This window comes from Selaginella moellendorffii, unplaced genomic scaffold (genome assembly GCF_000143415.4).
Source record: "Selaginella moellendorffii unplaced genomic scaffold, v1.0 SELMOscaffold_16, whole genome shotgun sequence".
NCBI classification, from domain to species: Eukaryota; Viridiplantae; Streptophyta; class Lycopodiopsida; order Selaginellales; family Selaginellaceae; genus Selaginella; species Selaginella moellendorffii.
The window spans coordinates 913,823-941,220 of NW_003314277.1; the positions used below are offsets into that span (position 1 = coordinate 913,823).

Genomic DNA, 27,398 nt, shown 5'->3' on the forward strand with positions numbered 1-27,398 from the left:
GAGAATTTGGCAGCGCGTCCTCGTCTCGAGAAAAAACATTCGGTGCCATGTCGCTCGCAAAGGCGACTGCTTACGGCTTCGCCACTTGGAATATTCAAGTACCATCAATCATACTTCCATTCCATCCCATAAATAACAATTTTAAAACAAAAAAATGAAATCAAAAGTAGAAATCAAAACATAAAAAAAAAAGAAGAAGCTTCCTATCCATGAGTTGGAGCCAATTCTCTATGGTACATCCCATAAGTTAGAAAAAATGGAAAGTAAAATTTAGAGAAAAAAAGAGTAGAAATCAAAAAGATTCCAACCCGTGGTTGACTAGATCATAGAGCTTGATACAGGCTCTTTATAAAGAAAAAGAGAAATTAAGATCGTCTAGAACCTTTATGTTGAATCAAAATGGGAGTTGTAACAAGATTGGTAGAAATTGTTGGGTCCCATTGACCACCTCACTCGACGCAGACGCACACCACCATCCCTTTGTGTGTTTGCGTGGCCTACTAGCGCTACCAAAAGAGAGAGAGAGAGAGAGGAAAGCTATGGATCCCCCCTCGATAGAGAAAGATTGAAAGAAAGGAAGGAGGAGAAAAAAAAAAGAGAGAAAGACCCTCCTCATCCGCCCTTTACTTAAACCACGCTCTTTCTTCCTCCATTCCGCCCAGACGGCCAATTCCCCATAAAGATACTTCACGGGCGATCAGTCCCTCCATCCATCCATCGCTCGTGCTGGTCGATCGAGCGAGCAAAGGGAATTCTCCATGGCGTCGGCCAAATTCTTTGCGCTGGCGCTCCTCAGCTACGCATTCCTGCTGCTCATCGTCGCCACGCTGCTGCTCGCGGCGGTGCCGAGGATTCACGTCCACAATTTCACGCCCCAGCGCCAGCGATCGTCGGGGATAGCGAGCGGCCACCAAGAACACATGCGCCGGAAGCTCCTCGCCCACCAAGAACACTCTGTAGAGCAGGGGTCGATGAGCAGCACGATTTCCTCCAAATCCTCGGCGGTTCCTTCCCAATCCTCGACAATTCCTGGATTCCGCGCTAGCCTGGTGCGCCGATCGTCGACCCACGCCGCCAATTCCACCCGCGCCGAGCGATTGCGCGACGCCGTCCACCGCAGCAAGGCCAGAGCCAAGGCCCTGGCCGAGAGGATGAGCGAGAAGATCACGCCCACCAAGCTTGATTACCAGTCACCAGTGGCGTCGATCAGCGGCGCCTACACCATGGAGATCGAGCTGGGCAGCCCACCCAAGAAATTCAACGCGATCGTCGACACTGGCAGCGATCTCGTGTGGATCCAGTGCAAGCCATGCTCGCAGTGCTACAGTCAGAGCGATCCCATCTACGATCCATCCGCCAGTTCCACCTTCGCCAAGACGTCGTGCTCCACATCGAGCTGCCAGAGCCTCCCAGCGTCGGGCTGTAGCTCCTCCTCCAAGACGTGCATCTATGGCTACCAATACGGCGATTCTTCGAGCACGCAGGGCGATTTCGCGCTGGAGACGCTGACGCTGCGATCCAGCGATGGCAGCTCCAAGGCATTCCCCAATTTCCAATTCGGATGTGGGCGATTGAATTCCGGCTCCTTCGGCGGCGCCGCTGGGATCGTGGGGCTCGGCCAGGGCAAAATCTCGCTCGCCACGCAGCTGGGCTCGGCGATCAACAACAAATTCTCCTACTGCCTCGTCGATTTCGACGACGATTCATCCAAAACGAGCCCCCTGATCTTCGGCTCTTCGGCATCCACGGGCTCTGGCGCGATCTCCACTCCAATCATCCCCAATTCCGGGCGATCGACGTACTACTTCGTGGGGCTGGAAGGCATCAGCGTCGGCGGCAAGCAGCTCTCCCTGGCGACGCGCGCGATCGACTTCCTGTCCGTGAGGAACAAGAAGAAGCTGCGCGTCCGTGCCCTAGAGGTAAACTCCGGCGGTACCATCTTTGACAGCGGTACGACGCTGACGCTACTGGACGACGCGGTCTACGCCAAGGTCAAATCGGCGTTTGCCAGCTCAGTGTCGCTCCCCACCGTCGATGCCTCCAGCTCGGGCTTTGACCTCTGCTATGACGTGTCCAAGAGCAAAAACTTCAAATTTCCCGCGCTCACGCTGGCGTTCAAGGGCACCAAGTTTTCACCCCCCCAGAAGAATTACTTCGTGATAGTCGACACGGCGGAGACGGTGGCGTGCCTGGCAATGGGCGGCTCGGGCAGCCTCGGGCTGGGAATCATAGGGAATCTCATGCAGCAAAACTACCACGTGGTGTACGACCGCGGTACGAGCACCATCTCCATGTCCCCCGCGCAGTGCGACTCGTTATAGCAGCTCCCGCACGAGGCCGCGTACGTGGTACCGCGCGGTGGTGGCGGTATCGGCCCAATATATTCTGGCGGTGCCGTACAGTGCCGTCGTGCATTGTTCCAAGCGCTTCTCGTGGTATATGTAACTTTCATAGCCTTAACCTTACAAGTGTGATTGAGTTCTCACATTTGCTCTCGAGTCATATAGAGTGATATTACTACAGGAAAGTTGGTTCCAACTTTAATTCATACTTTGATGAAGAGCTTCTTCCACCATATAGAGGGGATACTACAGGAAAGTTGGGAACTACCGAAGTTTCCAACTCGATTCATACTTTCGGATCCTCGATGAAAGTGCTCCTTACACCACTTGAATTGATGAGACCTTCGAGCAAAGGATCTCTTGTGGAAGTCTCAGAGTTTCAGCTTGATTCGCTCCGACCACTTTGGAAGATTCGAGACGACCCTGTCGCCACCGAGGTCCCGGCCCGACGCGCCAGCGGCAACCCGGAGAACATCCTCGATCAGCGCAAAGTTTCCCATGATGTCGACATGGCTGCCGCTCTGCGTGCCGCGGCCTTCGAGCAAATTCGCCGGAGGAGCGTGCTGGAATTCCCGGGTGAAGCTGGAGATGTTGCTTGGGTTGAAGCGAGTCTTGCCTTGCCACGGCTTGGCACACATGAAGCCTGCGCTGAGGACTGGCACCGTCTCGTCGCCGTCGACGAAGTGGACTCCGCCTTTGAGACATCCTTCCGAATCCTTCTCGGCCGATGCGTCGATTCTAAACGGGATGTAGCAAGTGTCGTTGTCTGACGATAGCTTGTAGACGTAGCTTCTCTCGGTCAGGATACCGACACCGTACAGGCAAAAGATTTCCATGTCCGGGGCGTTTGGCAGTCTGGAAACAAGAAAAACAAACTTAGGAGAGACAACGAGGATGAAATAAGCACTTACGTCGACTCGAGAGGATTTGACCAGTACTTGTAATGCTGGTACTTCGGATCCGAAAGGTCGTCAGCAATCTCGTAAGCCCAGTTTGCATCAGCTCGCTTCATCATTTGCGGTGCCACGAACCTCAAAACATCAAGCATCCCCGAAGATGTGTACACTTTGCCATCGGCCACGGCTTGAACGCTCTCCCAGCTCATCTCGTGATACTCCGTCCACACGTCTCCGCAAGAGACATTCTCTCGCACGGGCGTTTGTTTATCTATATTCTGTTGAAAGGAAGCATTAGCATGCAATGAGAAAGGTGTAAAACAACAGCGTACCTTAAAGTCAATCTTTCTATCGAGAGCAGAAGAAGCTTTCTGCACTGAATCTTTTCCGAAAGATACCATCCTCCCGTAGTGTGCCATTGGTTTTCCATGCGGTCCCAGCTCTTTCCCATCCGTTATGTTCTTCGTTTGGCATTCGGTAACTTCCTCGACCTTCGGCTTCTTGCCTGAACAATCGTATCCTTCTTCTGGCGATGAATCCAAATCTCCCCAGATTACCTCCCCTCCTCTTGGGAGCATCGACATCGTAGCATCCCACGTACGAGTAACTGACATGATATGCTGCAGCGTCTGTAGTCCAAACAATTCGGAGTCAAGAACACCTGGTGCGACAGCTCTGGATACAAAATACAAGACGATAAAACGTGGAAAAAGAAAATCAAAGAATACCTTGCAACAGCTATATCTTTCGCTTCAGCGGAGAACAGACCAGCGAATGCTTTAGGAACGCCCAGAAAAGGGCCACCGATGTTCATCACGCTTTTGATGTGCTTTGCAACCCAGCCTTCGCCGGCACCGGCACCACCTGCAGAAATCGGCGCTTCCACCCACTTCATAAAGTGTAGAAAATACAACGCCCCCATAGAGTGCGGTATGACAACCACCTTTTCGTTGTTGTTCGTGCTTACGAGAAGCTCAATGGTGCTTTTCAGCCGGCTCAAGCTTTTATCACGACTCTGCCAACAAGAAAAGAAAAAAGCAACCCGTTAAATATCAGCAGAGAAAAAGAGAAAGCACAGTCGCCACACTCACCTCTGTATTCTGAAAGGACAGCCTCCAGTCGTAGGAAGCCATATGCATTGACTTCTCTTCGTATCCCAGCCGAGCCAGATTGTCTATAAGAACAGCCCACACAAAATATCCCGGTGCAAAGTAATCAGCGGCCACAAGGCCGGACACAGCTCTCACTCGAATGCCGGCCGGATCTAAGCCAGTCTCATTGTCTAGTCTCATGTGCTCTAGCCAGCACAAAGGCCTGCCAAAACAAAACAAAGCAAGAACTTCATCAAACATTCACGAGAGAGACAAACAAGAACCAACCAAAAAAAAGAAAAACTCGAACCTTTTGTAGACTTCTCCAAACGTTCCACCCCAGAGTCGCTTTCTAAACAATCCTTCCGCGCAAGGACGTCCAGCCCAGAGCTCCAAGCCACCCGTGACAATCCCAGGAACAAAAACAACGGGGTGCTTGACACGGAGCCCCTCTCTGGCCAGCCTTGTCCCGGGAAGCTCCGGCAATGGCCCTGTGATAGCCTCGGTCACGTACTGTGGCAGCGAAGGGACCGCATTGTAGAGCACCAGAAAGAGCCACCACATGACACACATATAGCCGATGAGCCAGCAGCATGTATCCAGGCAGCGCCACTTTGGCTTCTCGCGAGCTCGAACGGGGATTCCAGGCACCATGCTAGATTTCCCCTTCTCGTCCTTGCCAATCTTGATAGAATCCTTTCCCCCCTGCTGCTGCTGCTTGGAATTCTCGCCATTGCTGCCGCTATTACCATCCTCCTGCTGCTGCTGCCGATCCTTGCTTCCTCCATCCTCGTCATTGCCTTGCTTCCGCCGGCGCAGCATTCTCGGGAGGTCGATCGATCGCTCTAGTTGCAAAATCTGCCCTGATTCATCGATAACCCCTTCAAGAACCCCGGCGATGGACGATTTGGCCGCTGGCGGCCACAATCTCACCTCGAGCGATCCGCGGAGTGGATGCGCGCCCTAGAAATCCATCAAAGATGCCACCGCCTTCCGGCTGCTAGCGCTAAAACTTTGTGTGGTACCTAATGGCCTCGCGTCCATGCACGCAAACACACTAAGTGATATTACTTTTCACCCTAAAGAGAGATACGCCCTTCAACGTGGGAGAATAGAAAACAAAGAAGGTTCTACATCCTTCTTCGAGAGACTGTATGGCGATCTTATCGATTTTTCGACCGAGATCTTCGATTTTCCTTGTTCTTTTCTGGTGTTCTTCACGATGTAAATGCCGCAGAGTGATTTGCAACCACAGGGTCCTGTGACAAAAATGGTAAAAATATCTGAAGTTTTCCCAACGATCAAGCCATGTTTAAACACAATGATTTAATAATGCCCGCTTCACATGGTATAATAGTATTGCCCCAGCCCAGGCTTGTAGGGTACACTAAAAATTGGGATGTTGCTCCTCCATTCATGACTCATTTCAAGTTGATTAGTCTGTTTCTGTTAACAAGTCTGCTGAGCAACAAGATGCTGATTTGTGATGAAGTCTCTCGTTTTTCAATCCCAAATGTCTGGGACATTTGATTATCATAACTGTATGAACAAAGGTGAGTACATGCTCAATAGTGGAAGTTCCAGTGTTCCGCTATTGAGCATGTACTATCACATTCAACACAGAATTTGTTTTTTCATTCACTTTGCAGTAATTTATTCCATCTCAACACATTTGTTCTTATCGAGAACAGACTTAGTCTACTCTGAACGCACCGGCAGCCTTTCAGTCTGAATGTTTATCTTGTCCTCTGGCTTACAGTCCCTTGCTATAAATTGGTGAGTGTTGTTCCTCAATTCGCCAATCCTCATCTGCTCGTTCCAAGTTCATTAGTCTGTTTCTCTTCAACAACAAGATGAAGCCTGTTGTGCTGGTTTGTCTCCTCATAATGGCTCTTGTTTTTCAGGGCTGCCACTACAACGCTCTCGCTGAATCTTGTGATGATGACGACAAAGTCTGCACTGGCAAGATATATGGGAAACTTAGTGGTCATAACTGTCAGAGGAAAGGTGGGAAGCAGTATGGATACCAGGGCAATTGTCTGCGTATCAAGCAGGCGATCGGACTTGAGGGAGGATGCTGCTACTTGAGCTGAATGATTCAGAATGACTTGAAAATGAATAACCATAAATAAAAGTTTGTTGGTTTTTGTCTTGAACACTTTCAATAACTGCCCTGCTCGCTGCGGCAATCTGGAGCGCATCACGGACCATCACTTGTGCTCTGGCACGTCTTCAGCTTTGTGGAACTTCCAGAGTTGTTCACAATGCGGGCTGTCTGCAAGTCCTGGTATGATGCTGTGCACTCTCCTCGTTTCGCTCAGCTGTACAAGGCTACAAGCCACCGCTCGAACCCTGGGCCCTGCTCAGGCTGCGGACAGATCCGCCTATTGACCAGTTTCGTTTGCTTCTTACAAAAGTCGTGTAGAAGCTAAGAGCTATCATGAGGAAACAGACCAGAACAACCTTCGCCTTCATCTTGTCGCTACAGAGCCGATCCAGAGCACTAAGAGAAACAGTAGCCTCCGATCCCAACTCACTGTCGCGGTGCCTTGCCCTTCCAACAAGCAAGCTCCACAGCCTTTCTACTGACGGCCATCTCATACATTACCTCTTGTCTGCGCCCGTATCTGCATTATCTAGATTGGTAAGCTTGTAGCTGCACTACGTTTAAAGTCAAAAACCCTAATAGCGAGTAAATGGGGAGATGGGGCGCCTTTGAACAGGATGGGGGTCGCTGCGGCAATCTGGAGCGCATCACGGAGCCATCGCTTGTGCTCCACATCTTCAGCTTTCTGGCTCTTCCAGAGTTGTTCACATTGCGGGCTGTCTGCAAGTCCTGGTATGATGCTGTGCTCGCTCCTCGTTTCGTGCAGCTGTACAAGCCATCGCTCAAACCCTGGGCTGTGCTCAGAGTGCGGACGGATCCGCCTGTTGACCGGTATGCTTGCTGCTTTCATCATGATCGTTGAAGTAAGTGGCTCTGTAGGGAGCTTCGCTATGACGAGGAGCATTTTGATTATGGCATGAAGCTGGAGAATCACACTGAGCTATGGCGTCCACACCTGAGCTTGAACCAACGTAAGAGATGCAGTCTTCCATTGGGCCCATCAGGTTCGCGTTTCGTGGGCTTGTGTTCTTCCAATGGACTTGTCTGTGGCATGCTCATGGAACATAGAGACTCGGTGACTTCAGCTGTGGGAAACCCGATCACCAACATGTGGAAGGCACTACCGCCTGCTCCAATTGCCTCTCCGGATCGTCCACGCCCAGCCTACCTCAACATCTCCATGGAAGCAGAAATAAACGCAGACAGTAGCTCTTACCAGGTCGTGATACTGTACCAGAAGTACCAGACTCCTGTTGAAGGCCCGACAGAAGATGATGATGACGACCAAATTTGCTCACTGCAGTACGAATCAGAGTCATGTTCTTGGCATGAAGGCCTGCTCTTCAGCACTTCAAACTCATTGGGATCACCTCTCCGAGGGTGTGCTTTCTTCTACACTGGGGAGAACATATTCCCAGCTTACGATCCGCATTCCAGAGCTTGGTCTCATGTAGCTATCTCGCCACCAGCACGTAACGAACAAGAACAAGAACAGGAAGACGATAGCTGGGCAAACTGGTCTTTTGGATACATAGGTGCCTTCATGTACAAGGGGAAATGCTACTGGGCATCGTTCATGTTCAATGCAGAGACATTTGAAGACATTGGAGTGGCGATCTGGGAGATGAAACAGGAAAACTCAATGTGGGTCTTGGTGTCGCGGATTCTGTCCACGGACCTGTTTGGAACCAATTGTTGTTTGTCAGTGGGGGACAAGGATATGACCGTGAGGCTGGTCGAGGACACCGCTTTCATCTTGGTTTTCTATAGGAAGGAAAGCCATGGGGTGTGGCCTCCTGTTGCGTACGACTTTGCTCTGTCCAAGTGGTATACTTGCTGCATGGAGAACATGGAGAACGAGGATATTGAGTGCAATTATGTGGTGATACCCAGCCTAACTGCCAAGCCTTAACAGGATCTCCATATGTAGGAAACGAGAAATTTTCAGATCATACCAGTGAATGGAATGTTTCCTGTTCTGGGTACAAATTCCTATGAGCTGCATAAGTTTTGTTCATGAATAAATTACTCAAAACTCCAAGTTTCCCAAGGAGGACCCTTACAACCACGCCTGACTGGGCTATGACCAGTGGTTTTTATCAAAATTTTGTACATAATTAAAACATTCTGAATATTATGCCTTGAATTTGCTTGAGAGCCTGAAGACGAATGTTGTCAGATTGGATTTGATTAATTTGACTTTATTCAATGATGACTACAATGACATTAGAGATGGACAACATTCCAGTTGACTCTTTTTTACATTTCCTCCTAAGGTAGGGAGTCGAAAATGTACTATTTAGCTTTTATAGCTACTTAGAGGTTCGTTTTAAAACCAAAACTTTAAACTTCCTGCCCTAAAATTCTGCAAAAGTTATCCTCCAAAGGTATTTATGAATGATTGATATGTACTGTAAAAGGGATCTGGTTCAAGTCAATGTGGAGCTTTTTGACACATCTTAAATGTTTGCTTACTTTCTTCGTGTCCAAAATGGTGAATTCATGTCATCTCTTAGTCTCCAACCTCGACTCAACAATCGGCTGCCACTGCGTCTTGGAAGCGCCGCCTGACTCCACGGCAGCTTCTTGTTGGGCAGCAGCAAGCAGCAGTATAGCAGCGCCTCCAAGCTATCGACCAGTTCCTCCAGCGGTACCCCCAACAAAGCCGCGTCCGCGCAAACAGCCCAGTCCACAACCAGCCTTGGAGGCACGGCGGTGGCCAAGGCTCTTGGCCAAGCCTCATCCACGAGCTTCGCGAGAGCACTCAGCCCTTGCCACTAAAAACTCCATCCTTGAAGCTCGATGTGGACAATCTCAGAAACATTGAAAGTCCTGGACAGCTGCTTGCTCATCTCGTAAACTTCCTCATCAGAGATGCTAGCACTCTCCGGATCCGCCAAAGAGACACCTGCGCCTCATATCTGTTGATCCCAGCTACTTCCACTGGAAAAGCGGCCTGATGATCAAGCCACTGGCGGCACAGCACCTGGATCGTCTTCCTGTTTGGCCCGAGCTCAGAGCTCGCCCTCCCACTCCACCGAGAGCACTATGCACCACTTCTGTGTGGCTCCAACAATTTTAAGAAAACCATCTATACTAATGGTGGTCATCTGCACCTGAACGTCTTTCCAACTCTCCACCACCTTTGCTTCTATAGCGGCCTTGAGCTTGAAGTGCAAATGGTCATTGACTTCGCAGACATCGCTTTTGGCATCCTCTGCCTGTGCTTTTGCCTTCTCCAGCAAACGTGACAGCGGTTCAAAGAAGCCTTTGGGCTCAGCACACGCAGAGTGCTGGAGGCGAACAGTTTTTACATGACAACCGGGCTCATGAACTCCCTCTTGAAAGTGAGACAAATCAGGACCAAAGTCCACCACACTAGCGGACAGAACAGGAAAACCCTAATGTCTATATGGCGAGGTGTGTCATGTAACACTCCCCCCAAACCAAAGCCACTCACCAAACCAAATCTGTCGCATAGGAGCTGAAACTAGTGTGGCCCCAATGGCTTGGTGAGAAGGTTGGTTGGCATGTCTTGTGTCCCGAGATGTTGGATGGCCAGGGTGCTGCTGTCAACCAACTCATGCATGTAGTGAAATTGGACTTCAATATGCTTCAAGCGAGCATAGTGGATGGGGTTCTTGGACATGGCAATGCTACTTTGGTTGTCACACCAAGAAGTAGTGGGGCCAACTTGTGCACATCCCAGCTCAACAAGTAGCCCTTGAGCCCAAACCACGTCCCTGCTACTAGTAGTGAGGTGATGTACTCCGCTTCTGCACTAGAAAGTGCCACCACAGATTGTCGCTTGGAGGCCCATGTGATGGCACCTCCTAAGAAGGAAAGGTAAATGCTAGAAGTCAAGCAATGACTTTTGTTGTTGGCAAAACTAGCATCTGTGTAGCATGTCAATGATGCATCACCCACTGAATAAGCAATGCTGTAGTCCATAGTGCTTTAGGTATCTTATGATACACTTGGCAACTTGCCAATGTATGGTGGTTGGTGATTTGTTGTACTGACTCAAGGCAATAGTTGCATAGTGATGTCGGGGCAAGTCATCAGGGCTAAATACGTGAGGCAACCAATGAGATGCCGATACGAGTCCCAGTGGGTAGAGGGTCACTAGACTGCTCAATTGTGAGGTCGATAGCACCAACAACCATCAAGGTTTTGACAAGGTGGCAATCACACATACCAAACCAATCTAGCAAGACTTCAACCTTACATCGTTGGCTAAGCATGTAGCCACCAGACTTAGGATCATATGTGACTTCAAAGCCAAGAAAGTAAGAGACTTAGCCAAGGTCCTTCATCTGGAATTGCTGGCTGAGAGCAACTTGCAGAGCAGCAATGGCATTTGTGTCATCACCCATGATGAGCAAATCATCAACGTAGAGGGCCACAATAAGCATGCTCTTAGCATGACCATTCACATACACATTGTGATCAACATGGCAGCAACAACAGCAATGAAAGCCTTGAGCATGTAGGGTGGCATCAAATTTTTGATACCAAATATGGGAGCTTTGTTTTAGGCCATATAAAGCTTTCTGCAATTAGGGCCACTAGGGGCAACAAAACTAGGAGGTATATGCATGTAGATATCCTCTTGCAAATCCCGATTCAAAAATGCTATTTTGACATCCATATGGTGGACTTGCCATTTGTGAGCAACCGCAAGTGCAAAAAGGGAACCAAGGCTGGCCATTTTTACAATCGGTGAGAATGTTTCATCTTAGTCAAGGCCATGGACTTGGTGAAATCTGCAAACAACCAACCATGCCTTATAATATACAACCTGACCATCTTTCCCATACTTTTTGGAAAAAATCCATTTTGGATCCAAAACACGTCATCCCGGTGGTGCTAAATTAACTGGAACATAAGTTCTGTTAACCCAAATGGAAGCAACTTCTTCCACAATAGCTTCCATCCAAGATGGAGCCTTAGGTCCTGAGACGGCCTTATCATAGGTCATGGGGATGCTGACGTCAACAAGGCCACAAAAGTCATCAAGCTTTACAGCATTTGCTTTAGTATTTTCCCGGACTTTCAATGAGGGCTGATGTTTCTGAGGGTCATCAAGAACTGGCATTGGATCAGGCATGCCACAACGTCGACAAGGTGGTGAAGGTGTCGAAGGCCTGTCCTCAACTGGAGGAGAATTAGCTGGTTCAAGCATGTCCAGAAGTAGAGGATTCCCCAATGGAATCTCTAGTGGCAACTCATGAATAGGATCCAAAGGCAGAGGCAAAAGTGGACCATCTCCCATAAGTGGGATAAAAGGAACAAGTCGAGTCTTAGCAATGAAAGAAAGATCTTGAAGAGCCTTTATATGCATGGGAAAGTCATCTTCGTTGAACATGATGTCTGTGCTTACAAGGGCCTTGTGAGATCCCACAACTTGTAAGCTTTTCTCCCAATTGTGTCATCTTGTGCATATCCCACAAAGATGAATTTTTTACTTTTGAGATCTAGCTTTTTCCGAAGTTGATCATGTTAAGGTATACGCTCTCTATGACATGATCCTAGGTGGTAGTAGTGCCACTTCACTGATCCAAGTGTAGGCTAGAGGCGTGTCTCTTGATCATGTATATATCTCTATGATATTATATACAACTATCCTTTGAGTCATCCTTGTCCATTGTAGCTTTCGCTCTTCTTCTTCTTCATGGTATCGGAGCCCTGAGGGCTTCAGATCCTGGGACGATGGCGCTGGCTAAGGAGGAGGCCAGTGAGGATGACGATGAGCCACTAGACGTGGCTGAGAGGTGCCAGGATTTGGCACTGCACTGCTAAGCGCCAAGATAATGGCACTAGCGAGCTGAGCAAGGCGCTAGGGCGTGATCGGGCAGAGACTGGCCCAGAGGCGCTGGCAGATGCGCTGAGAGAGGGCTGGCATAAGGCACTAAGTGGTACTAGAGCACTAAGTGATGTGTGCTAGGGCGTGAGAGAGCAGCTTGAGAGAGCGGCTCTGAGGCGCTGAGAGAGCCACTGAAAAGAGGCACTGATTGAGGCGCTGACTGAGGTGCTGATAGGAGGCACCGAAGAGGCACAAGTGCTTGGAGTGCTGGGACTGGTCAGAGGAGCATGTATGGAGCGTTGGAGTGTTGTCTAGAGGTAAACAGGCAGAGGCAATGTTGAGTGTTGGGCTGTGAGAGGGCTTTGTAGCAGAGGGAGAGAGCCGTTAGGGCTCTGGTAGAGGAGGCTTGATTGAGGCTAAGACAATGGGAGCTTCAGCCGAGGCCAATGAGAGATCAGAGGTATTCCTTGGTCCATCCTTGCTGTGTTTAGACAGGTGTTTCCCGAGAAGGAGATCCTGAGAGGCGGCCATGGGACGATCCAAGAGGCAAAGAGCCATGGGTTCTAGAGAGGTAGTGCTATAGGTTCCTGAGAGGGAGACAAATTCCTATCGTGGATACGAGAGAGTGCTTGGATGTAAAGGGAGAGTGATCTTAGATTCATGTCATCGAGATCAAGAGGGAGTGTTGAGGTATACGCTCTCTATGACATGATCCTAGGTGGCAGTAGTGCCACTTCACTGATCCAAGTGTAGGCTAGAGGTGTGTCTCTTGATCATGTATATATATCTATGATATTATATATAATTATCCTTTGAGTCATCCTTGTCCATCGTAGCTTCCACTCTTCTTCTTCTTCAGATCAGAGGTATGCACATATGCTGCACAACCGAAAACTCAAAAGTGGGACACATTAGAAGTAGAATCTGTCCAAAATGCCTCAAGGGTTTTTCCATCCAAAGCAGCTGTGGCAAGGTGATTTTGGACATGCATTGGCCTCTTGCCAAAACATCTTATCAAGATGTGGATTAGCTAACAAAGCGTGAGCAGCATTGACAAGAGTGCGATTCTTCGTTTTTACAACACCATTTTGCTGGGGGGTGTAGCGGGCTGTAACTTGCAATCATATGCCTACATCACGACAGATGCCCCGAAGCTCATTGTTGAGGTATTCACCACCACCATCAACTTGAAGAGTTTTTATCTTTCGACCAAAGAGATTTTCAACATATGCTTTGTATATTTGAAATGTAGCAACTGCATCACTCTTACACATCAAGAAGTGAATGCATGTCCAACAGCTATAGTCATCAATAAATGTGATCAAATATCTTGCACCATCATGGCTTGGCATGTCCATGGGGCCACAAAGATCAGAATGGACCTAGTCTAGAAGTTCAATTGCTCGATGCGTGCTCAATGAGAAATTCTGGCAGTGATGCTTGCCTAAAACATAAGCTTCACAAAATGTAAATGGGATATGTCGGAAATCCAATCCAATAACAATATCTTGGGATTTCATCTATTGAAGAGATTGATAATGACATAACCAAGTCTCTTGTGCCAAAGTTCCACACAAGAATTTGCCTCTACAGTTTGAAAAGCCTAAACTTGGTCGGCAACAATGATTTCATACAAGTCCCCAATGTGTGGCCTATGAAGCAACTGTGTACCAAGCATGTGAAAGTTGCTAGAGTCAACCAAAGAGACTCCCTTTGCATCAAAGACTACCATTGCATTTTGATTATATATCTTGGTAATGGACATTAAATTTTGTCACAAGGTGGAAATGTGCATGGCACTATCAAATGCCACAGTCCTCCCATGATTAAGTGAGAGTTGAAATTGCCTAATGCCTTCCACAAGGATAGTGGTATTGTCATTTAAATGAACACCATGTTTTCCAATGCTAGATTGATAACACTCAAAAAGACTCTTTTATTGCCCATAAAATTAGTACAACTAGAGTCTAGGAGCCACCTACTTGGTGTTACAATTGCCTCTTCATTATAGAGCTCCTCAACCACCTCATTTGTTGTAGCAATTCAGATTGGCTTTTGCCATCATAGCTAGTCACTTGTTATCTTTGGTTGGAAAAGCAATCATCCCTGGTTGGAGAAGCAGGCTCTCAACTGCATTCTTCCAGCTAGCTGGCAAGGACCTGTAGAGATGCAACCTTTGTTGCTCATCTGTGAGATAGTGCTTCGCTAGCAGCCGCAAGTTGTGTGAAAAAGCCTTGGAGTTTGGCAAGTGTGAGTCTGAATACTGCCATTTTCCTCTAGCCTTAAGGAATCCATTTGTGAATGGATGTTGAAAACATCCATTTCACTCTTGGTGCCATAGGTGTCACTCAACCACTTCCAGAGTGCTGCTGCAGTGGACTTTAGAATCGATGGGGCAACAAAGAGAACATTCGAGGACAAGCACATTGCAATACTCCCTCTAGCCTTGGAATCCTAAAGGTTCCAATCATGCACCTTAGCAGCACTAGAGCCTAGAGCCGGTGATGGCTTTGTCCCATCTACAATCCCCAACAAACCATGAAACAAGAGGTAGGATTCAAGATGGATCTTGAATCCCTCAAACCCTTCTCTATCAAACTCACGGATGGATGGCTTTCCTTCCATAGTGCTATCCCAGCTCCCATACCATGAGACAAATCACACTAGCGGACAGAACAAGAAAACCCTAATGTCTATGTGGTCAGACATGTCGTGTAACAAAGAGGAGGGTCACAATGCGGGTCTTCCCTCAATCTTCCTTCACCGCATAGACTAAAAGCTATGTTGGCTTGCGTCATCCAGCATTGATCCAAGACTTGTTGTTAAGTTCGTGCCTGCTACGGCAGACATCGCTTCCCTCCCATCGATGAACACTCGCCCACCGGCAAAGCACTATTCTCTTCCTATATCTTTCTGTTCTGCCAGGTTGAAAGACAGCTTCGCGTATGCAACACCAAGCCGAGGGAAGATCTCTCGAGTATACGGCGACAGAAGCTCTCACAGTGAGTGTGCTGTCTTTGGATCGCTCTCATCAGCCATGTACACTCATATGCATTCGAACATTCGAATGCAACCAGATTCGAACGGGTATTGAACGTTTAATACCCGTTTAGCTTTTTTTCGAACGGGTATAATGGTTTTCAGTTTTAATATAATTAAAAAATAATTAACTGTTACTAAACAAAGTTTAACATAATATAATATAGGTTTAATCTAATCTTCATCCTTTGAATCTAGAACATCATCACCACTAGCGTCGTCATCATCAGGTTGTTGAAGAGGTTCTTCAACAACCTCCTGAAGTGCAAGGATCCTTTGCCACTGAGGCTCAAGCTCAAGGTTATCAAGATCATGCCGATAAGCCTCAAACTCCCGAACTCAATCTTCTATACGACACGCATATTTGTGTGCACAAAAACCAGCTTCTCCAAATTTTTGGAGAGTAGTCGAGACCTCCTCTTCATCTAGATCATGCTCCATGAGCTCCAGTTTCGCTCCCATGGTGAAGCACAAATTGGCTGACTCAAGATCCGTAAAGCAAGCCTTTGAAGTTCTGGTGTGCCTACACCAAAGTTGCTCCACCAACTCACCGGGTGTTTCTAGTTCTCCATCTATACAAGAGAATCAGTCTAAAAAGTTGACAAACAAACAGTTTATACACACCTGCTTTGCTGCCTCCGAAGAGAACAAACGGCCAAGTTGTTGACGGAAACTCTAAAACTCATGCAGCAGCTTGTGTTGAAGTCCTCGATCTCCTTTGCAATACAACTCTAGGTACTCCACAAAATCTTCCTGAGCCTCCTGGTCAAGAGGGAGATGAAGAAAGGCTGGGTTCAGAACAAAAGCAGCTCCATGCAAGATCGAATGCATCTAGAACCAATGAGCTGCTTTCCGACCTCCCTCGCCATGATCCTCCATCATGAACCTGTTGATCTCCTTGACCTCTTCCTCAACTAAAATCCCAGTCTCAACAGCCTCTGAAAGCTTCTTATTCATCCGGTCCATAGCCTCGAAAATGAGACCGGAAGTTGTCCCCTCCCGGTCTGCAAGCTTCAAGACCTTGAGAAGCAGTCCAAGCAGCACCAACAAGTGTTGGCACCTAGTCCAGAAAGAGTTCGGAGTCTCTTCTAAGATCCGAGTTCGAATGCGCTGGGCTTTGGCGGTCTTCTTGACGTCCACATCGCCGCCACTCAGAGCTCACAACCATCTCCTTCAATGCCTCCAAGGTCGTCAGATTCAGGAGTTGAGACATCACTAGAAACATGTAAGTGAACCTTGTGCTTGCTGGCTTGATGAGATCCTGATTGCTTAGCTTCCGAAACAAAGCCAGAACACAAGATTTTTTGGTGATAAAAGTTACCACCTCGTTGCAGCCTTTCACCAGTGGTTTTACCCACGACAAGCTCCCGATATCTTCGAAGAGAAGGTCCAAGACGTGGCACACACACCGGCTGTAGAGAATGTGAGGATACTCAGCTGTCATGAGTTCTCCCATCTGCACACAGTTTGATGTATTGTCAGTGATCACTTGAACAACATTTTCTTCGCCAACTTCTTGAATCACTTTCTTCAGCTTGACCCAAATCCACTCTCCCGTCTTTGTCCTGCCCTCAGAATCTACAGACTTCAAGAAAACCGAACCCTGGACGTTGGAGGCCATGAAGTTGATCAAGGATCGGCTATGGTTGTCAGACCAGCCATCGGTGACGATGTTAACTCCATATCTTCTCCACCCCTCACGGATTGGATCAAGTCAAGCATTGACACTATCATAAAGCTTCTTCAACTGTGTACTCCGCAGCTTCTCATATTCTGTGCAAGAGCTCCAGGGCCGAAGTCGATAGTAGCTTGAAGCAACTTCCTCAAATTTGGCCTCTGAATGGTGTTGAAAGGGATATTTTCAACGTAGAAGAACTCAGCCATGGCATTATCCAGACATTGAACCTTTGTAGACTTCATCATCTTTCAAATGTCACCATCCAGCACTGGTGCAGCACTTCGTTTAAGACTGCTGCTCCCGAAAAGTGGAATACTGCCGCTGCTCACCTCACCCAGCCCTTCAATAGCCCCACCACTTGCCCCACAGCTGGCACCGCCGCTCACCTCACCGACCTCAGTCTCGTGAGCTAAGGCAAGTCTCTCTTGGGGACTTGTTGCAATCATGGAGCTCTTCGTGAGCTCCACACAATTAAAAGATGCCCGAGCCTTGTTCACCACCTCCAGTGGCATTTGTCCTGTACAAATCTCTACATTCCTTCCTTTCACACCCCCAAGGTGAGCACGAACTTATTCAGCCGTGCCGGTGTAAGTATTCGAGCAATACTTACACTTCCATGGACTCACACCGTGGCTTGTCTCGGATGTCAGCCTCAATTTCAGAACAGAGCCCAGCTCCAGCATGGTTGCCTTCCTCCCCCCATCCCGGACTTACCTCAACACTTCTGGATCCTGTGAACCCTGATTTTACATGAACCCTAATCCTAAGTAAAAGAAAGCATATTCTTTAGGGTTTTTTAAAAATATTCTTGGTGTTTAAACGCCGTATTATATGTGCGTTTTAAACGGCGTTTTTTATTAATCACACCCGTTCAAATGCAAGTATGCTCGTAACCCGAGGCTGCATATTTCATTGCGAATACTGGTAATGTTTGCATCCCACCAGGACTGCCATATTCCCGCATCGAACCAATGCCATAACACACGAAGATGACGGACTGCCTAGGGCATACGTTCTCTTACGGCACAGTTCTTCCATGAATATCGTACTACGTTACAATCACTCTATGAGAACGAGAATAAAAAAGATAAAAGGACTTACTTAGTTGCCATTTCCTTCTCTTCCGACCAGAGATCGGCCAGTCCTGCATGAGGGCCGCATGCAAGCAGTGGAAGGATCTCATCGGATCACCTGAATTTGCTCTTCACTGATAGATCCAGCGGGACAAGAAGTAGCACAACATGAACTGGGTTTTGCACTCTGCCGGTGGCTTGTTATTTGGGAGCTTATACTCCGCTAGCACGCTTTTCGCTGCATCAAAGGACGAGATTATATGGAATGTCCAAGATCCTTGAGATTTTTTAGGTTTTAGGGGTTTAGGCGATACCATATATGTCAGAATATGTAGTGGGGATTAAAATCACTGTTAAACCCTTAATTTGAATTATCGGACTTTTTCTCGAAAACTACTTAAAGAAGGTTTTAACGCAAAAATCCTTCTTCTACAAACTCTATATAGATCTTATCAATCTTCCGACCGAGATCTTCGATTTCCCTTTCCTTTCACGAGACCGTGGATTTAAATGCCGCAGCCGTGCATCTCACGTAAGCATCGGCTTGTGCTTTGCATCGCACAGGATCCTGTAGAGGAAGATAAGAAAACGTTGGAGACGAAAGTGAAGAGTACCAGTTTTTGGTAGCATTCGATGCATGCGTCCTTCTCAGCAGCGCAAGGTTGTGCTCTCGGCGCAGATCTGCTGTAGCGAGGAAGATTTAAACCAAGAACGAGATAAAAGAAAAACTCAGAGACGAACTTACTCGCTGCGGTGCCTGTGTTGTAGCTCTTCGGCTCTCTTCTTCATCTCTTCGAGCTCACTGATGCCTCGTTTCTGGAGTTCCTCGCCGTGCTTCTCCTGGGAAACACAAATCATAAAATAAGTAAGCTTCTCGAATAGCCGAAGACTCGCAACAAGCAAACAGGAAGGAAGGAAAGAATGTGAGCAACGTTTTAGTAGAGACACTGCCACGATGGAATGCGTTCTCCGTGAAAGAAGCTCTGCGGTTGTCTGGCCGCTGCCCCGGCTAAAGAAATAACCGAGGCCTTTGATCTAGGAACCATGCACGCACTCGTAGCTATCGACGAGCTATACCAGCGCTAGAAAAGTTCCAAACAAAAAACCAGAAAAAGAAAGGAAGACAACCACTTACAGTTTTTTCGAGAACTCCCATCAGAGGTTGCAAATCCCTGGCGACGGCAGCAGCGGGCACTTCAGCAGTGATTCTCGTCTCGTCACCAGGCTTCACATCCTGATCTTCCATCCCATCTTCTTGTTTCTCGATCTCCTCTTTGCGAAGATCCTGCTGCTGTCTATCCATCTTTGTCGCCACTTCCTTGCCCGGTCCATCTTCATCGTAACCAGGAGCCCTGGATTCATCCTTTCTCCTCTCATCAGACACACCGGACCTTCCATCCAATCCCAAATCCAAATGAGACTTTAAGACGATCTCTCCTTCCTTTCGCTCCTCCTCCTTAGGCGGAGGCTGTGGCGGCTTTTGTGTGGAGAGTGGCGCCGTCAGCAATGCGTGAAGCGGCGGCCTAGGCGGCGCTGTGATAGATCGCGGCGGCTGCGGCGGTGGCGATGGAGATGGCGTGAACGGCTTGGCCGGGATTACCTTCTTGTCGTCCTCATTGAGGAGCTTGGTCACGAACTCCGGGCTAAACGTGATCGCGAACTTGCGCTCTCCTTTCATCTCCAAAACCCTCTCTCGCAAACCCTAAAACCTCATGCCCTACATTTGTGGGAACTCTTTTTCTTCTCGTGAAGATCTAACATGAGCGTCAGCTTGATCGGTGCCTCCCTCGTGAGGCGCGCTCTGCGAATTCGCCAGCGCCAATTCTCGTCACTGGCGTCTGGAGCTGCGCAGCCAGAGAACGCTTCCTCGAGGTAGTAATCCTTGCATTGTGCTTGATCACTGAAGAACAATACCATGCTAGAATTTTCTTCTGATTTCGTAGAAACTCTTGAGAACGATGACAATTTTCTACGGAATCAACTTCTACTCTTGAAACAGGATTCTAGAGGAAGATGTGAAAAAATTCGAAGAAGATGGTGCTGTTGTCTTGCGGAAGGCCATCCCTTCGTCCTGGGTGGAACAACTTCGTGTTGCTGCTGACAATAACATGAAAAATCCAGGTAAGTTCTATGAAATTTTTCTTCTTCTTCTTCTTCTCTTTTTTTTTGGTTCTATCAAAGTTTTTGCTCATGGCTCTTGATCTTCAGGTCCTTTGTGCGACGAACATGTAAAGCCAGGAGAGGTTTGTACAATCTCACACTATGCAAGGCTTGACACTATTGCAGCCAGGACGTTTCCATGACGACCAATTTCTGTGGCTTCGTCACAACACAATGCGCTCGTTTATTTTTGAGTCTCCTGTTGGTGAAATAGCGAAGGGGATGATGAGGTTCTTCATTTTATTCGTGTTTCTTCTTGGCTTTTGGTTATAGTTTCTTCCTTTTTTGCCACAGGGGAAAGCTCGCGAGGCTCTTCTACGACCAGTTACTCGTGAAAGAACCTGGTACTCGGACCACCACACCTTGGCATAACGATCACTCGTATTGGCAGCTTTCCGGTGACCAAGTTATCTCCGTTTGGCTCGCTCTAGATCCTGTCCCAGAATCCTCCTGCGTCCAATACGTAAAAGGCTCTCACAAGTGGAGACTTCTTCACAGGTAACTTGAAAACAAAAATGAATCACTGTGTCACTGTTCTGTATCTATTTGCAGGATTGCTTCTTTCTCAGGTGATGAAGACCGCTACAAGAGCGACATGACAGATTCCTTACCAGACATTCCTAACATTGACGAGAAGCTTGACGAGGTAAAAAATACAAGGAAAATCTCTCATCGGTATTGGTCGTGTTCGCTCAATCTGAGATCCAACCATCGCAGCTCACGCTTCTTAAATGGGATATGGAGCCCGGAGACTGCCTCATACACCACAGCTTTGCTGTCCACGGTGCTCCAGGGATTGGAGAAGCCAGTGGAAGGCGACGGGGCTACGCCACTCGCTGGGTTGGCGAAAGCGTCAAGTTTGATCCCCGGCCCGGTAATAAATGATGCTGTTCTTCGTGCTTCTTCTTTACCGCTTTCAGTGACACTCTGCAGGTACGATGCACTACGTGTGGCTCAAAGCTGGAATAGATGCCGCGCTCCAGCCGGGTGAGTCTATGGATTCACATTTATTTCCACACGTCTGCTAGTTACTGTAAGTTTATCATCAAGTTTGTCAGAGGTTATTTGCGTGTGTTTGTGCGTTGATTCTTCCTTCTCTTGAGTTGTTTGCGATTCTCAGCTAGCAGATATGTTCACTTCGATGTAGCACGAATGTGTGATGATCTCTTCTGATTGTTTCACTATCGTAGCTGTTTGTACGTTTCATTTGCCGCAGCTCTTAGAGTACTGTCTCGATTTGTAGCACGTTGCTCTTTGTGGTTGTCACGTTCTACTATCACTGTCTATCTATCACTATCATTTATAGTTGTATTTACATGATCACACGATCACAAGTATATAATCGTTACTTTAAAAGCCATGATCTGTAGGAATAGAAGTATACCATGTTTCGTTATAAACTCTGAATATTTCATTCTGTATTCTCATTTCGGAGAATATAATTCATTCACCTCGGAGGGACGAGCAAGAAAAATGAAGGGCTTCCATTCGCTCTTGCTGCTGGTGGTCTCTCTCAGTTTTGCTGTTTCTTATGCAGCTCCAATAAAAGTGCTGGATTTCTACCTCCACGACAAGGTCGATCTAACCAATCCCAGCAATTCCACGGTGGTTTTAGTTGCAGGCCCCAAAAATCTCCAGTTTGGAGCGGTGCTTGTCATCGACGATGTTCTCACCAAGGGCCCTTCCCGTGACTCCGAGATTGTGGGGAGAGCCAAAGGGACGTATATCAGCGACGATTCCACCAACACCACAACCGGTTTGTTCTTGACATTTGTGGCTGTGTTCAAGGATGGGACGATGAGCATGTACGGCCAAGACAACATCTTCGATGAAGTCCGAGAGCTTGCAGTGATTGGAGGCACCGGAGCCTACAGATTTGCGTCGGGGTATGCGCAGATTAGGACCTACAAGATCATTCCGCCGCTTTCGGCAATCTTAAAGTTTCATGTGTTTTACAAGAACTGAGATGGGCGCCAAGATGGTCATTCAAATCAGATCAGAATAAAAGCTTGCTTTGGATCTTTTGGATTTTAATGATTATGTTGTTGGCGCTTCAGTTGCTTTGCTCAGTGTTCTAGCTGCTGCTCAGCATTGATCTGGCAGACTGCTGCTTCTGTTTTTTATCGTCTTAGTTGTCGCCGCCGTTTATGGTGGTGGCGGATCCTGCTAGTAGGTGGACAATAGAAATCAATTTTAAACATAATCGCCCCACACATGCTTAGAACAAAGCGTGGACGGCAGGATTCGGACCTGCGGGGGCAGAGGCCACATGATTTCTAGTCATGCCCAATAACCATCTGGCATGTTCACGTTATTGTGTGATTCAAGCTAAATGGTCTTCACAATAGTGATCATTACATTTTCGTTGTGACATAGAGAAACTAAGCAGAAGTCGACACATCTCTTCATATTTAATTTGGCACGTTTGTTAACTAGTATGTTTTAATTCCCAACTGGACTTGAACTGGGACCTCAAGGAGAAGAGCCTTGTCTTTAACCATAGAGCGATTTGACTGCTGAGTAGTCATAGTGGATCCACCTGAGTAGCTAAAACAGCCTTAGCTGCTCCTTAAACATGCAAAAGATCTAATCAAGTTCCTCTAGGTCTCCAAAATTTTTATGATAGAGATATACCAGGTATATTTTACCATCTAATTATAAACATGTTTTCAATTTATAAAACTTCTTAAACACATCTAAATATATTCTAGCATATTCAATTATCTTCTATACAGGTTTAATTAATTGGTCTCCATGGTTGAGATAATTGGTTGGAGTGCAGCCATACATTTGAACCTCACAATATAATTAATAAAATTATTTATTTATATACTTATATTTATTTTTTTATCAAATGAATGGCTTCAAATCTTAAACAGTTGTTGAGCTTGAGTATGATTTGGGGGATATGCCCAAATATACTTAAAGATGATTCCATGTGTTTGATGTAACACAATTTCAAGTGGCATTTTCAATAAAAAATAGAGTTTTTTTATTAGATTTTGAGTGTTGTAAATTCCATTGTAATATATTGCAACCACAATGGGATGCTTCACTTTTCAACTGAGGCACCATATAGAGTATGAATTATTGAGTTCCAGAGTAAAAATCAAAAGATCTATGATAATTTCAAGCTAAGTATCTCTTTAAACTTTTATTTAATCTAAATTTTTTTATATTTATCTAGATCTTTTATTTCTTCCTTTCAATTCCTTGATTTTTGGGTTAAATCAAGATTTTTGGCTTTTTTTTTTTCCATGAATCCTAAATTTGATTGATCACTATAACTTATGGACAAAGAAGCATGTTTAGCATAGTTGACATGCCAGAAATTGTAGATTGCTACCAAATAATTGTTGAAAAAAATGAGATTCCGTGATAAAAGTTAAGTTAGGGTTAGGGCAGCTACTGGCATTAGGGTTTACAAAATACCTAAATGCCACTATTTTAGATTTTAAAGCCATTTCCCTTTTCTGCCACTGTTGCCCATGATAGTGCAATAGGAAAAACTGGAAGCTAAAACTTTTGTATGGACCATCATCCCATGGTATTGTCTTTGTGACATTGCCATTGTTATATCTTGGTAACCCTAGTCATCCTCCAAATATCATTTTCCATCCTCACACATCCCATCCCATCCCATTCCCCCCCAACACATTTATGTACACCACCTTTTTCAATAATCTTTTCTTTTTAGAACTCTTTAGAGTCATTATTCCCTTCTCCATTACACTTTTATGACTCTAAAATCTCCATTTTAAAGCTTACATTCTCAATAACTGCATGGCTACCTTAGGGAGACCAAGGTGGTGGATTGCAATGTCATCACTTTTGTGTAATCAAATAGGGTCTTTTGAGTACTCCTATGTCAACTCATCTTCTCAAGCTACAACAAAGATCTCTAAGATTTTACAAATATTAAGGAGTTAAATATGGTGTGTAATTTGTAAATGAAGATTTCAAATAAAATTAAATGAGAACAAAAAAAGTCAAATAAAGTCATATTAATATAAACAAAGTCAAACAAGAACAAACAAATTGAAATCAAATCAAATGAGAACAAACGAAGACAAACTAAATAAAACAAAAACAAATGAAGATAAATATAGATATGTGATTGGCTAGAAAAATTGTTTAGTAATCCAGAATATTTGGCTACATCTTCATGGCTATGGAATGGGTGAGAATGGGCTATGAATGGGGCATTTATGGGCCATCAATGCCAACTCTAGCCACTTAGAGCCCAAACTTTGTTTCTTAAAACTATTTCATTTATAAACCAATAAATTCTATTGAAAACATTTTTCCACTTAAGTTTTGGTATGAGTGGTTGAGCTTTGCAAATTTTGTCTTGAGGCCACTGGCTCTCATCCAGTACTAAAATATGTTACAACTCTAAAATATGTTAGAGCTTTACAATGCACTATGTAAAACTGGAAGAGATCTGAATTCATAGAGGAGGTATTTGCTCCAGCTAGTGTAACGCAAGTTCTTATGCTAAGGTGGCAGCAATGAAGATGGCGTAAACGGCTTAGGGATCTTCTTCTCCTGTAATGCTTGCATTTTTCCCATTGGCTTGATGCTATTATTTTTCTTAAGAACAATACCATGCTAGTGGAGGAGAAGAGAGAACTCCGAAAATGTTCTGCTCTGCTTCCTTACAATATTCACAGACGAGCTCTTTTGTTTTTCTTCAGAACCAAGGCAGCACGAATAGCTTGTGCTATGATTCGGAAGAATATAAATCATTCACCTCGGTGGGACAAGCAAGAATAATGGAGGGCTTCCATTTGCTCTTGCTCCTCGCAGTCTCTCTCGCTTTTGCTTTTTCTTATGCAACTCCAATAAAAGTGCTGGAGTTCTACTTCCACGACAAGGTCGATCTAACCAATCCCAGCAATTCCACAGTGGTCTTCGTTGCAGGCCCAAAAAATGCCCAGTTTGGAGCGGTGTTTGTCATCGACGATGTTCTCACCAAGGGCCCTTCCCGTGACTCCGAGATTGTGGGGAGAGCCAAAGGGACGTACATCAGCGACGATTCCACCAACACCACAACCGGTTTGTTCTTAACATTTGTGGCTGTGCTCAAGGATGGGACGATGAGCATGCACGGCCAGGACAACATCTTCGATGAAGTCCGAGAGCTTGCAGTGATTGGAGGCACCGGAGCCTACAGATTTGCGTCGGGGTTTGCGCAGATGAGGACCTACAAGTTTATTCCACCGCTTTCGGCAATCGTAAGCTTTCAAGTGTTTTACAAGAGCTGAGCGGAAAATGCAATGTTATCAAGAAGAGTGCAGTTTTACAATGAAAAGGTATTAAAACTTATCTGGTTAGTATGTTCGCTAAGAAACTTAAAGGCTCCAAAGACACGAGGAGACGTGACCTGGACGTTCTTGCGATCAGTGGGAGGAGGAGCTCGGAAGATCGTGTCAAGATCGGTAATCTTTGGCCGGTAATCTTGTCTCTACTTCGTACTCCTCTTCGGCATAGTCGAATCCTGCCATCCACGCAGCAAACTAGTCAGTGGCGTGTGTGTGGTCTCTCTGTAGTTACAAAGAAAACATTGGCCAGGAACTCATCCGGTTACTAAGTGATATTCTAAGACACTTTTATCACCCCACCCAGCGCCAGTGGCCTTTGCAAGTAGTGGAAGAAGCTTTTCCTCCTAAAGCTCCAAGCCCGAAAGATCAAGTGGCTGGACATACAAAGAAAACTTTGGCCAGGAACTTGGCAGGAGCTCACCTGGTTACTAAGTGATATTCTAAGACACCTTTATCACCAGACTTTGCAAGTTGGTGGTCCTCCCTATAAACTCCAAGCCCTAAAGATAAGATCTGATGAAGAAGAACAAAGGGGATCCTGGGAGGGGATATCCAGAAAGGTGGTAGGGAATAGAAGCGTGCTGGAGCGGCGGCTGAACAGGCAAGATCTGGAGGTGAAGCCTTTCTTCCCCCAAACTGAGATGATAGAGTTCAGGACGCGGCATTAGAGGCATGGCAATGCACACCCGAGTGTAAGAAGAAGCTAGGCTATCTCCACACCAGCATTTCAACGGCCAGTTGCAAGCCACAACGCAATTAGAGGTGAGGATGTGCCAGCATTGGAGAAGCTTGGTATCTGAGAGCAAGTGTAGATCAGTTTGGCACCTGGTTTATGACCGTCTCGCTGCGGGGCTTCAGGAACATTGCCTTTGAACTGGCTAATGATGCTGATAGAATACTCAAGGAGCTGCACGATGCGTGTGCAAGAGGCCATCATGTTCATTGAGGTTTGTGCGTTACTGCTTCAAGGGGTCGAGGTCAGGAATGAGGACCCTGTTGGAAGCTGTTGATCGAGAGCACCACAACGCTCAACGAAGATGAAGATAAGCTTTTGGAGTTCTTGTCCTTGGAGTTAATCCATGTAAGCTGCAAGGAAGAACAAGATGCTGCCAACCCCCTTCTAGTTGTGTGTGTTGCAAGGTAGAAACAGAGATGTTTTCAATTAACAATGTGAGAATTTTTTGCTCAGTAAACTTTATAGTGTTCTGGTTACATCTTTATATAGCTAACTATGATGCTAAGCTGATGTGGAGATCAGCCTGAAGTTCTTGGTGAGTGCTATCGCAGACATATTATCACACCACAGCTTGACTGAGTGTGATATCACTCCCATGTCTTGGAGCAGCCTCTGGAGCCACGTAGCCTCCTTTGCAGCAGCAGCAGCACCCACATACTCCGCCTCTGTGCTTGGAGCTTGTTGAGCTCTCACCTCTGGAATATCGCAGAGATAAGTTTCTCAAGGACTTTCACTTCATTCAGGAATAGGTTAAAAAAGGTGCAATTCTCTTGGAGTTTGCCCAACAGCCTTGATGGTGGCTGATCAATTTCTCATATCAAGCATGAAATCTTCCAGAAGCAACTCCGGCTAGCTAACTACACTTTCCTTGAGGGGAGTGTGGGAAAACACAAGATCACCACGTCAGCGATCAGTTCCAGAAACGTACCGCATGATCCGCTTAGTCACTGCCCAGTGAGCTAGTGTTGGATGGTCCAGGTACTTTGCCGTACAGCCCACGGAGAAAGCAAGATCAGGTCGGCTTGAAACCACCAGGTAGATTAAACTCTGATAATGGATCGATCCAATTCTCCTCCTCGGGAGCTGGATCATCTGGAGTTGCTTTGGAAAGCTTGGTGCCAGCTTCCACAAGTGTAGCAACGGGGT

At 46.6% G+C, this 27,398-nt stretch overlaps 7 protein-coding genes across 10 annotated transcripts; 5 read left to right on the forward strand and 2 right to left on the reverse strand.

Annotated features, from left to right (window-relative positions):
- Nucleotides 1-371: 371 nt before the first annotated feature.
- On the forward strand, nt 372-2,485 carry LOC112346562 (aspartic proteinase CDR1-like). Its single transcript, XM_024675799.1, has one exon. It carries the CDS (start codon nt 759-761, stop codon nt 2,319-2,321), a length of 1,563 nt encoding a protein of 520 aa, XP_024531567.1. The 5' UTR covers nt 372-758; the 3' UTR covers nt 2,322-2,485.
- Nucleotides 2,486-2,528: 43 nt separating this feature from the next.
- LOC9641794 (phospholipid:diacylglycerol acyltransferase 1) lies at nt 2,529-5,407 on the reverse strand. Of its 2 annotated transcripts, XM_002971207.2 has the most exons (6): nt 4,640-5,406; nt 4,330-4,552; nt 3,967-4,253; nt 3,571-3,913; nt 3,254-3,516; nt 2,714-3,197 (listed from the first exon to the last, which is right to left on the reverse strand). In XM_002971207.2, the coding sequence occupies exons 1-6, from the start codon at nt 5,149-5,151 to the stop codon at nt 2,714-2,716; spliced, it is 2,112 nt and encodes a 703-aa protein (XP_002971253.2). In that variant the 5' UTR covers nt 5,152-5,406. The 2 variants fall into 2 exon arrangements, with proteins under 2 accessions (XP_024531564.1, XP_002971253.2); XM_024675796.1 differs by having other exon boundaries at nt 2,529-3,197; nt 3,254-3,913; nt 4,640-5,407.
- Nucleotides 5,408-7,009: 1,602 nt separating this feature from the next.
- LOC9642357 lies at nt 7,010-8,486 on the forward strand. The gene is made up of 2 exons (XM_024676189.1): nt 7,010-7,267; nt 7,316-8,486. The coding sequence occupies exons 1-2, from the start codon at nt 7,026-7,028 to the stop codon at nt 8,346-8,348; spliced, it is 1,275 nt and encodes a 424-aa protein (XP_024531957.1). The 5' UTR covers nt 7,010-7,025; the 3' UTR covers nt 8,349-8,486.
- Nucleotides 8,487-18,367: 9,881 nt separating this feature from the next.
- On the reverse strand, nt 18,368-19,744 carry LOC9641795 (MAP7 domain-containing protein 1). 2 transcript variants are annotated; one of them, XM_024676096.1, is made up of 4 exons: nt 19,168-19,744; nt 18,778-18,872; nt 18,647-18,713; nt 18,368-18,600 (listed from the first exon to the last, which is right to left on the reverse strand). In XM_024676096.1, exons 1-4 carry the CDS (start codon nt 19,708-19,710, stop codon nt 18,523-18,525), a joined length of 783 nt encoding a protein of 260 aa, XP_024531864.1. In that variant the 5' UTR covers nt 19,711-19,744; the 3' UTR covers nt 18,368-18,522. The 2 variants fall into 2 exon arrangements, with proteins under 2 accessions (XP_024531864.1, XP_024531863.1); XM_024676095.1 differs by having other exon boundaries at nt 18,647-18,716.
- An 11-nt stretch (nt 19,745-19,755) lies between these two features.
- Nucleotides 19,756-21,529, forward strand: LOC112346643. Of its 2 annotated transcripts, XM_024676094.1 has the most exons (9): nt 19,756-19,904; nt 20,032-20,153; nt 20,241-20,275; nt 20,319-20,422; nt 20,487-20,690; nt 20,745-20,838; nt 20,910-21,066; nt 21,126-21,225; nt 21,313-21,529. In XM_024676094.1, exons 1-8 carry the CDS (start codon nt 19,792-19,794, stop codon nt 21,218-21,220), a joined length of 924 nt encoding a protein of 307 aa, XP_024531862.1. In that variant the 5' UTR covers nt 19,756-19,791; the 3' UTR covers nt 21,221-21,225; nt 21,313-21,529. The 2 variants fall into 2 exon arrangements, with proteins under 2 accessions (XP_024531862.1, XP_024531861.1); XM_024676093.1 differs by lacking the exon at nt 21,313-21,529 and having other exon boundaries at nt 21,126-21,270.
- Nucleotides 21,530-21,607: 78 nt separating this feature from the next.
- LOC9642358 (dirigent protein 2) lies at nt 21,608-22,248 on the forward strand. The gene has a single exon (XM_002971003.2). The coding sequence runs from the start codon at nt 21,666-21,668 to the stop codon at nt 22,155-22,157; it is 492 nt and encodes a 163-aa protein (XP_002971049.2). The 5' UTR covers nt 21,608-21,665; the 3' UTR covers nt 22,158-22,248.
- Nucleotides 22,249-24,967: 2,719 nt separating this feature from the next.
- On the forward strand, nt 24,968-26,184 carry LOC9641796 (dirigent protein 1). Its single transcript, XM_002971004.2, has 2 exons — nt 24,968-25,429; nt 25,978-26,184. The coding sequence occupies exons 1-2, from the start codon at nt 24,968-24,970 to the stop codon at nt 26,182-26,184; spliced, it is 669 nt and encodes a 222-aa protein (XP_002971050.2).
- Nucleotides 26,185-27,398: the final 1,214 nt, after the last annotated feature.

Coding starts and splice junctions, on each gene's coding strand:
- LOC112346562 (XM_024675799.1), top strand. CDS start 759: ATGGCGTCGGCCAAATTCTTTGCGCTGGCGCTCCTCAGCTACGCATTC.
- LOC9641796 (XM_002971004.2), top strand. CDS start 24,968: ATGGAGGGCTTCCATTTGCTCTTGCTCCTCGCAGTCTCTCTCGCTTTT. Junction 25,430..25,977: donor TTCCACCGCTTTCGGCAATC/GTAAGCTTTCAA, acceptor CTTTATCACCAG/ACTTTGCAAGTTGGTGGTCC.
- LOC112346643 (XM_024676094.1), top strand. CDS start 19,792: ATGAGCGTCAGCTTGATCGGTGCCTCCCTCGTGAGGCGCGCTCTGCGA. Junction 19,905..20,031: donor CCAGAGAACGCTTCCTCGAG/GTAGTAATCCTT, acceptor CTCTTGAAACAG/GATTCTAGAGGAAGATGTGA. Junction 20,839..20,909: donor TTGACGAGAAGCTTGACGAG/GTAAAAAATACA, acceptor CAACCATCGCAG/CTCACGCTTCTTAAATGGGA.
- LOC9641795 (XM_024676095.1), bottom strand. CDS start 19,710: ATGAAAGGAGAGCGCAAGTTCGCGATCACGTTTAGCCCGGAGTTCGTG. Junction 18,873..19,167: donor TGGGAGTTCTCGAAAAAACT/GTAAGTGGTTGT, acceptor TGTGTTTCCCAG/GAGAAGCACGGCGAGGAACT. Junction 18,717..18,777: donor CAACACAGGCACCGCAGCGA/GTAAGTTCGTCT, acceptor TCCTCGCTACAG/CAGATCTGCGCCGAGAGCAC.
- LOC9642358 (XM_002971003.2), top strand. CDS start 21,666: ATGAAGGGCTTCCATTCGCTCTTGCTGCTGGTGGTCTCTCTCAGTTTT.
- LOC9642357 (XM_024676189.1), top strand. CDS start 7,026: ATGGGGAGATGGGGCGCCTTTGAACAGGATGGGGGTCGCTGCGGCAAT. Junction 7,268..7,315: donor ACGGATCCGCCTGTTGACCG/GTATGCTTGCTG, acceptor GTGGCTCTGTAG/GGAGCTTCGCTATGACGAGG.
- LOC9641794 (XM_024675796.1), bottom strand. CDS start 5,151: ATGCTGCGCCGGCGGAAGCAAGGCAATGACGAGGATGGAGGAAGCAAG. Junction 4,553..4,639: donor TTTGGAGAAGTCTACAAAAG/GTTCGAGTTTTT, acceptor TTGTTTTGGCAG/GCCTTTGTGCTGGCTAGAGC. Junction 4,254..4,329: donor TGTCCTTTCAGAATACAGAG/GTGAGTGTGGCG, acceptor TCTTGTTGGCAG/AGTCGTGATAAAAGCTTGAG.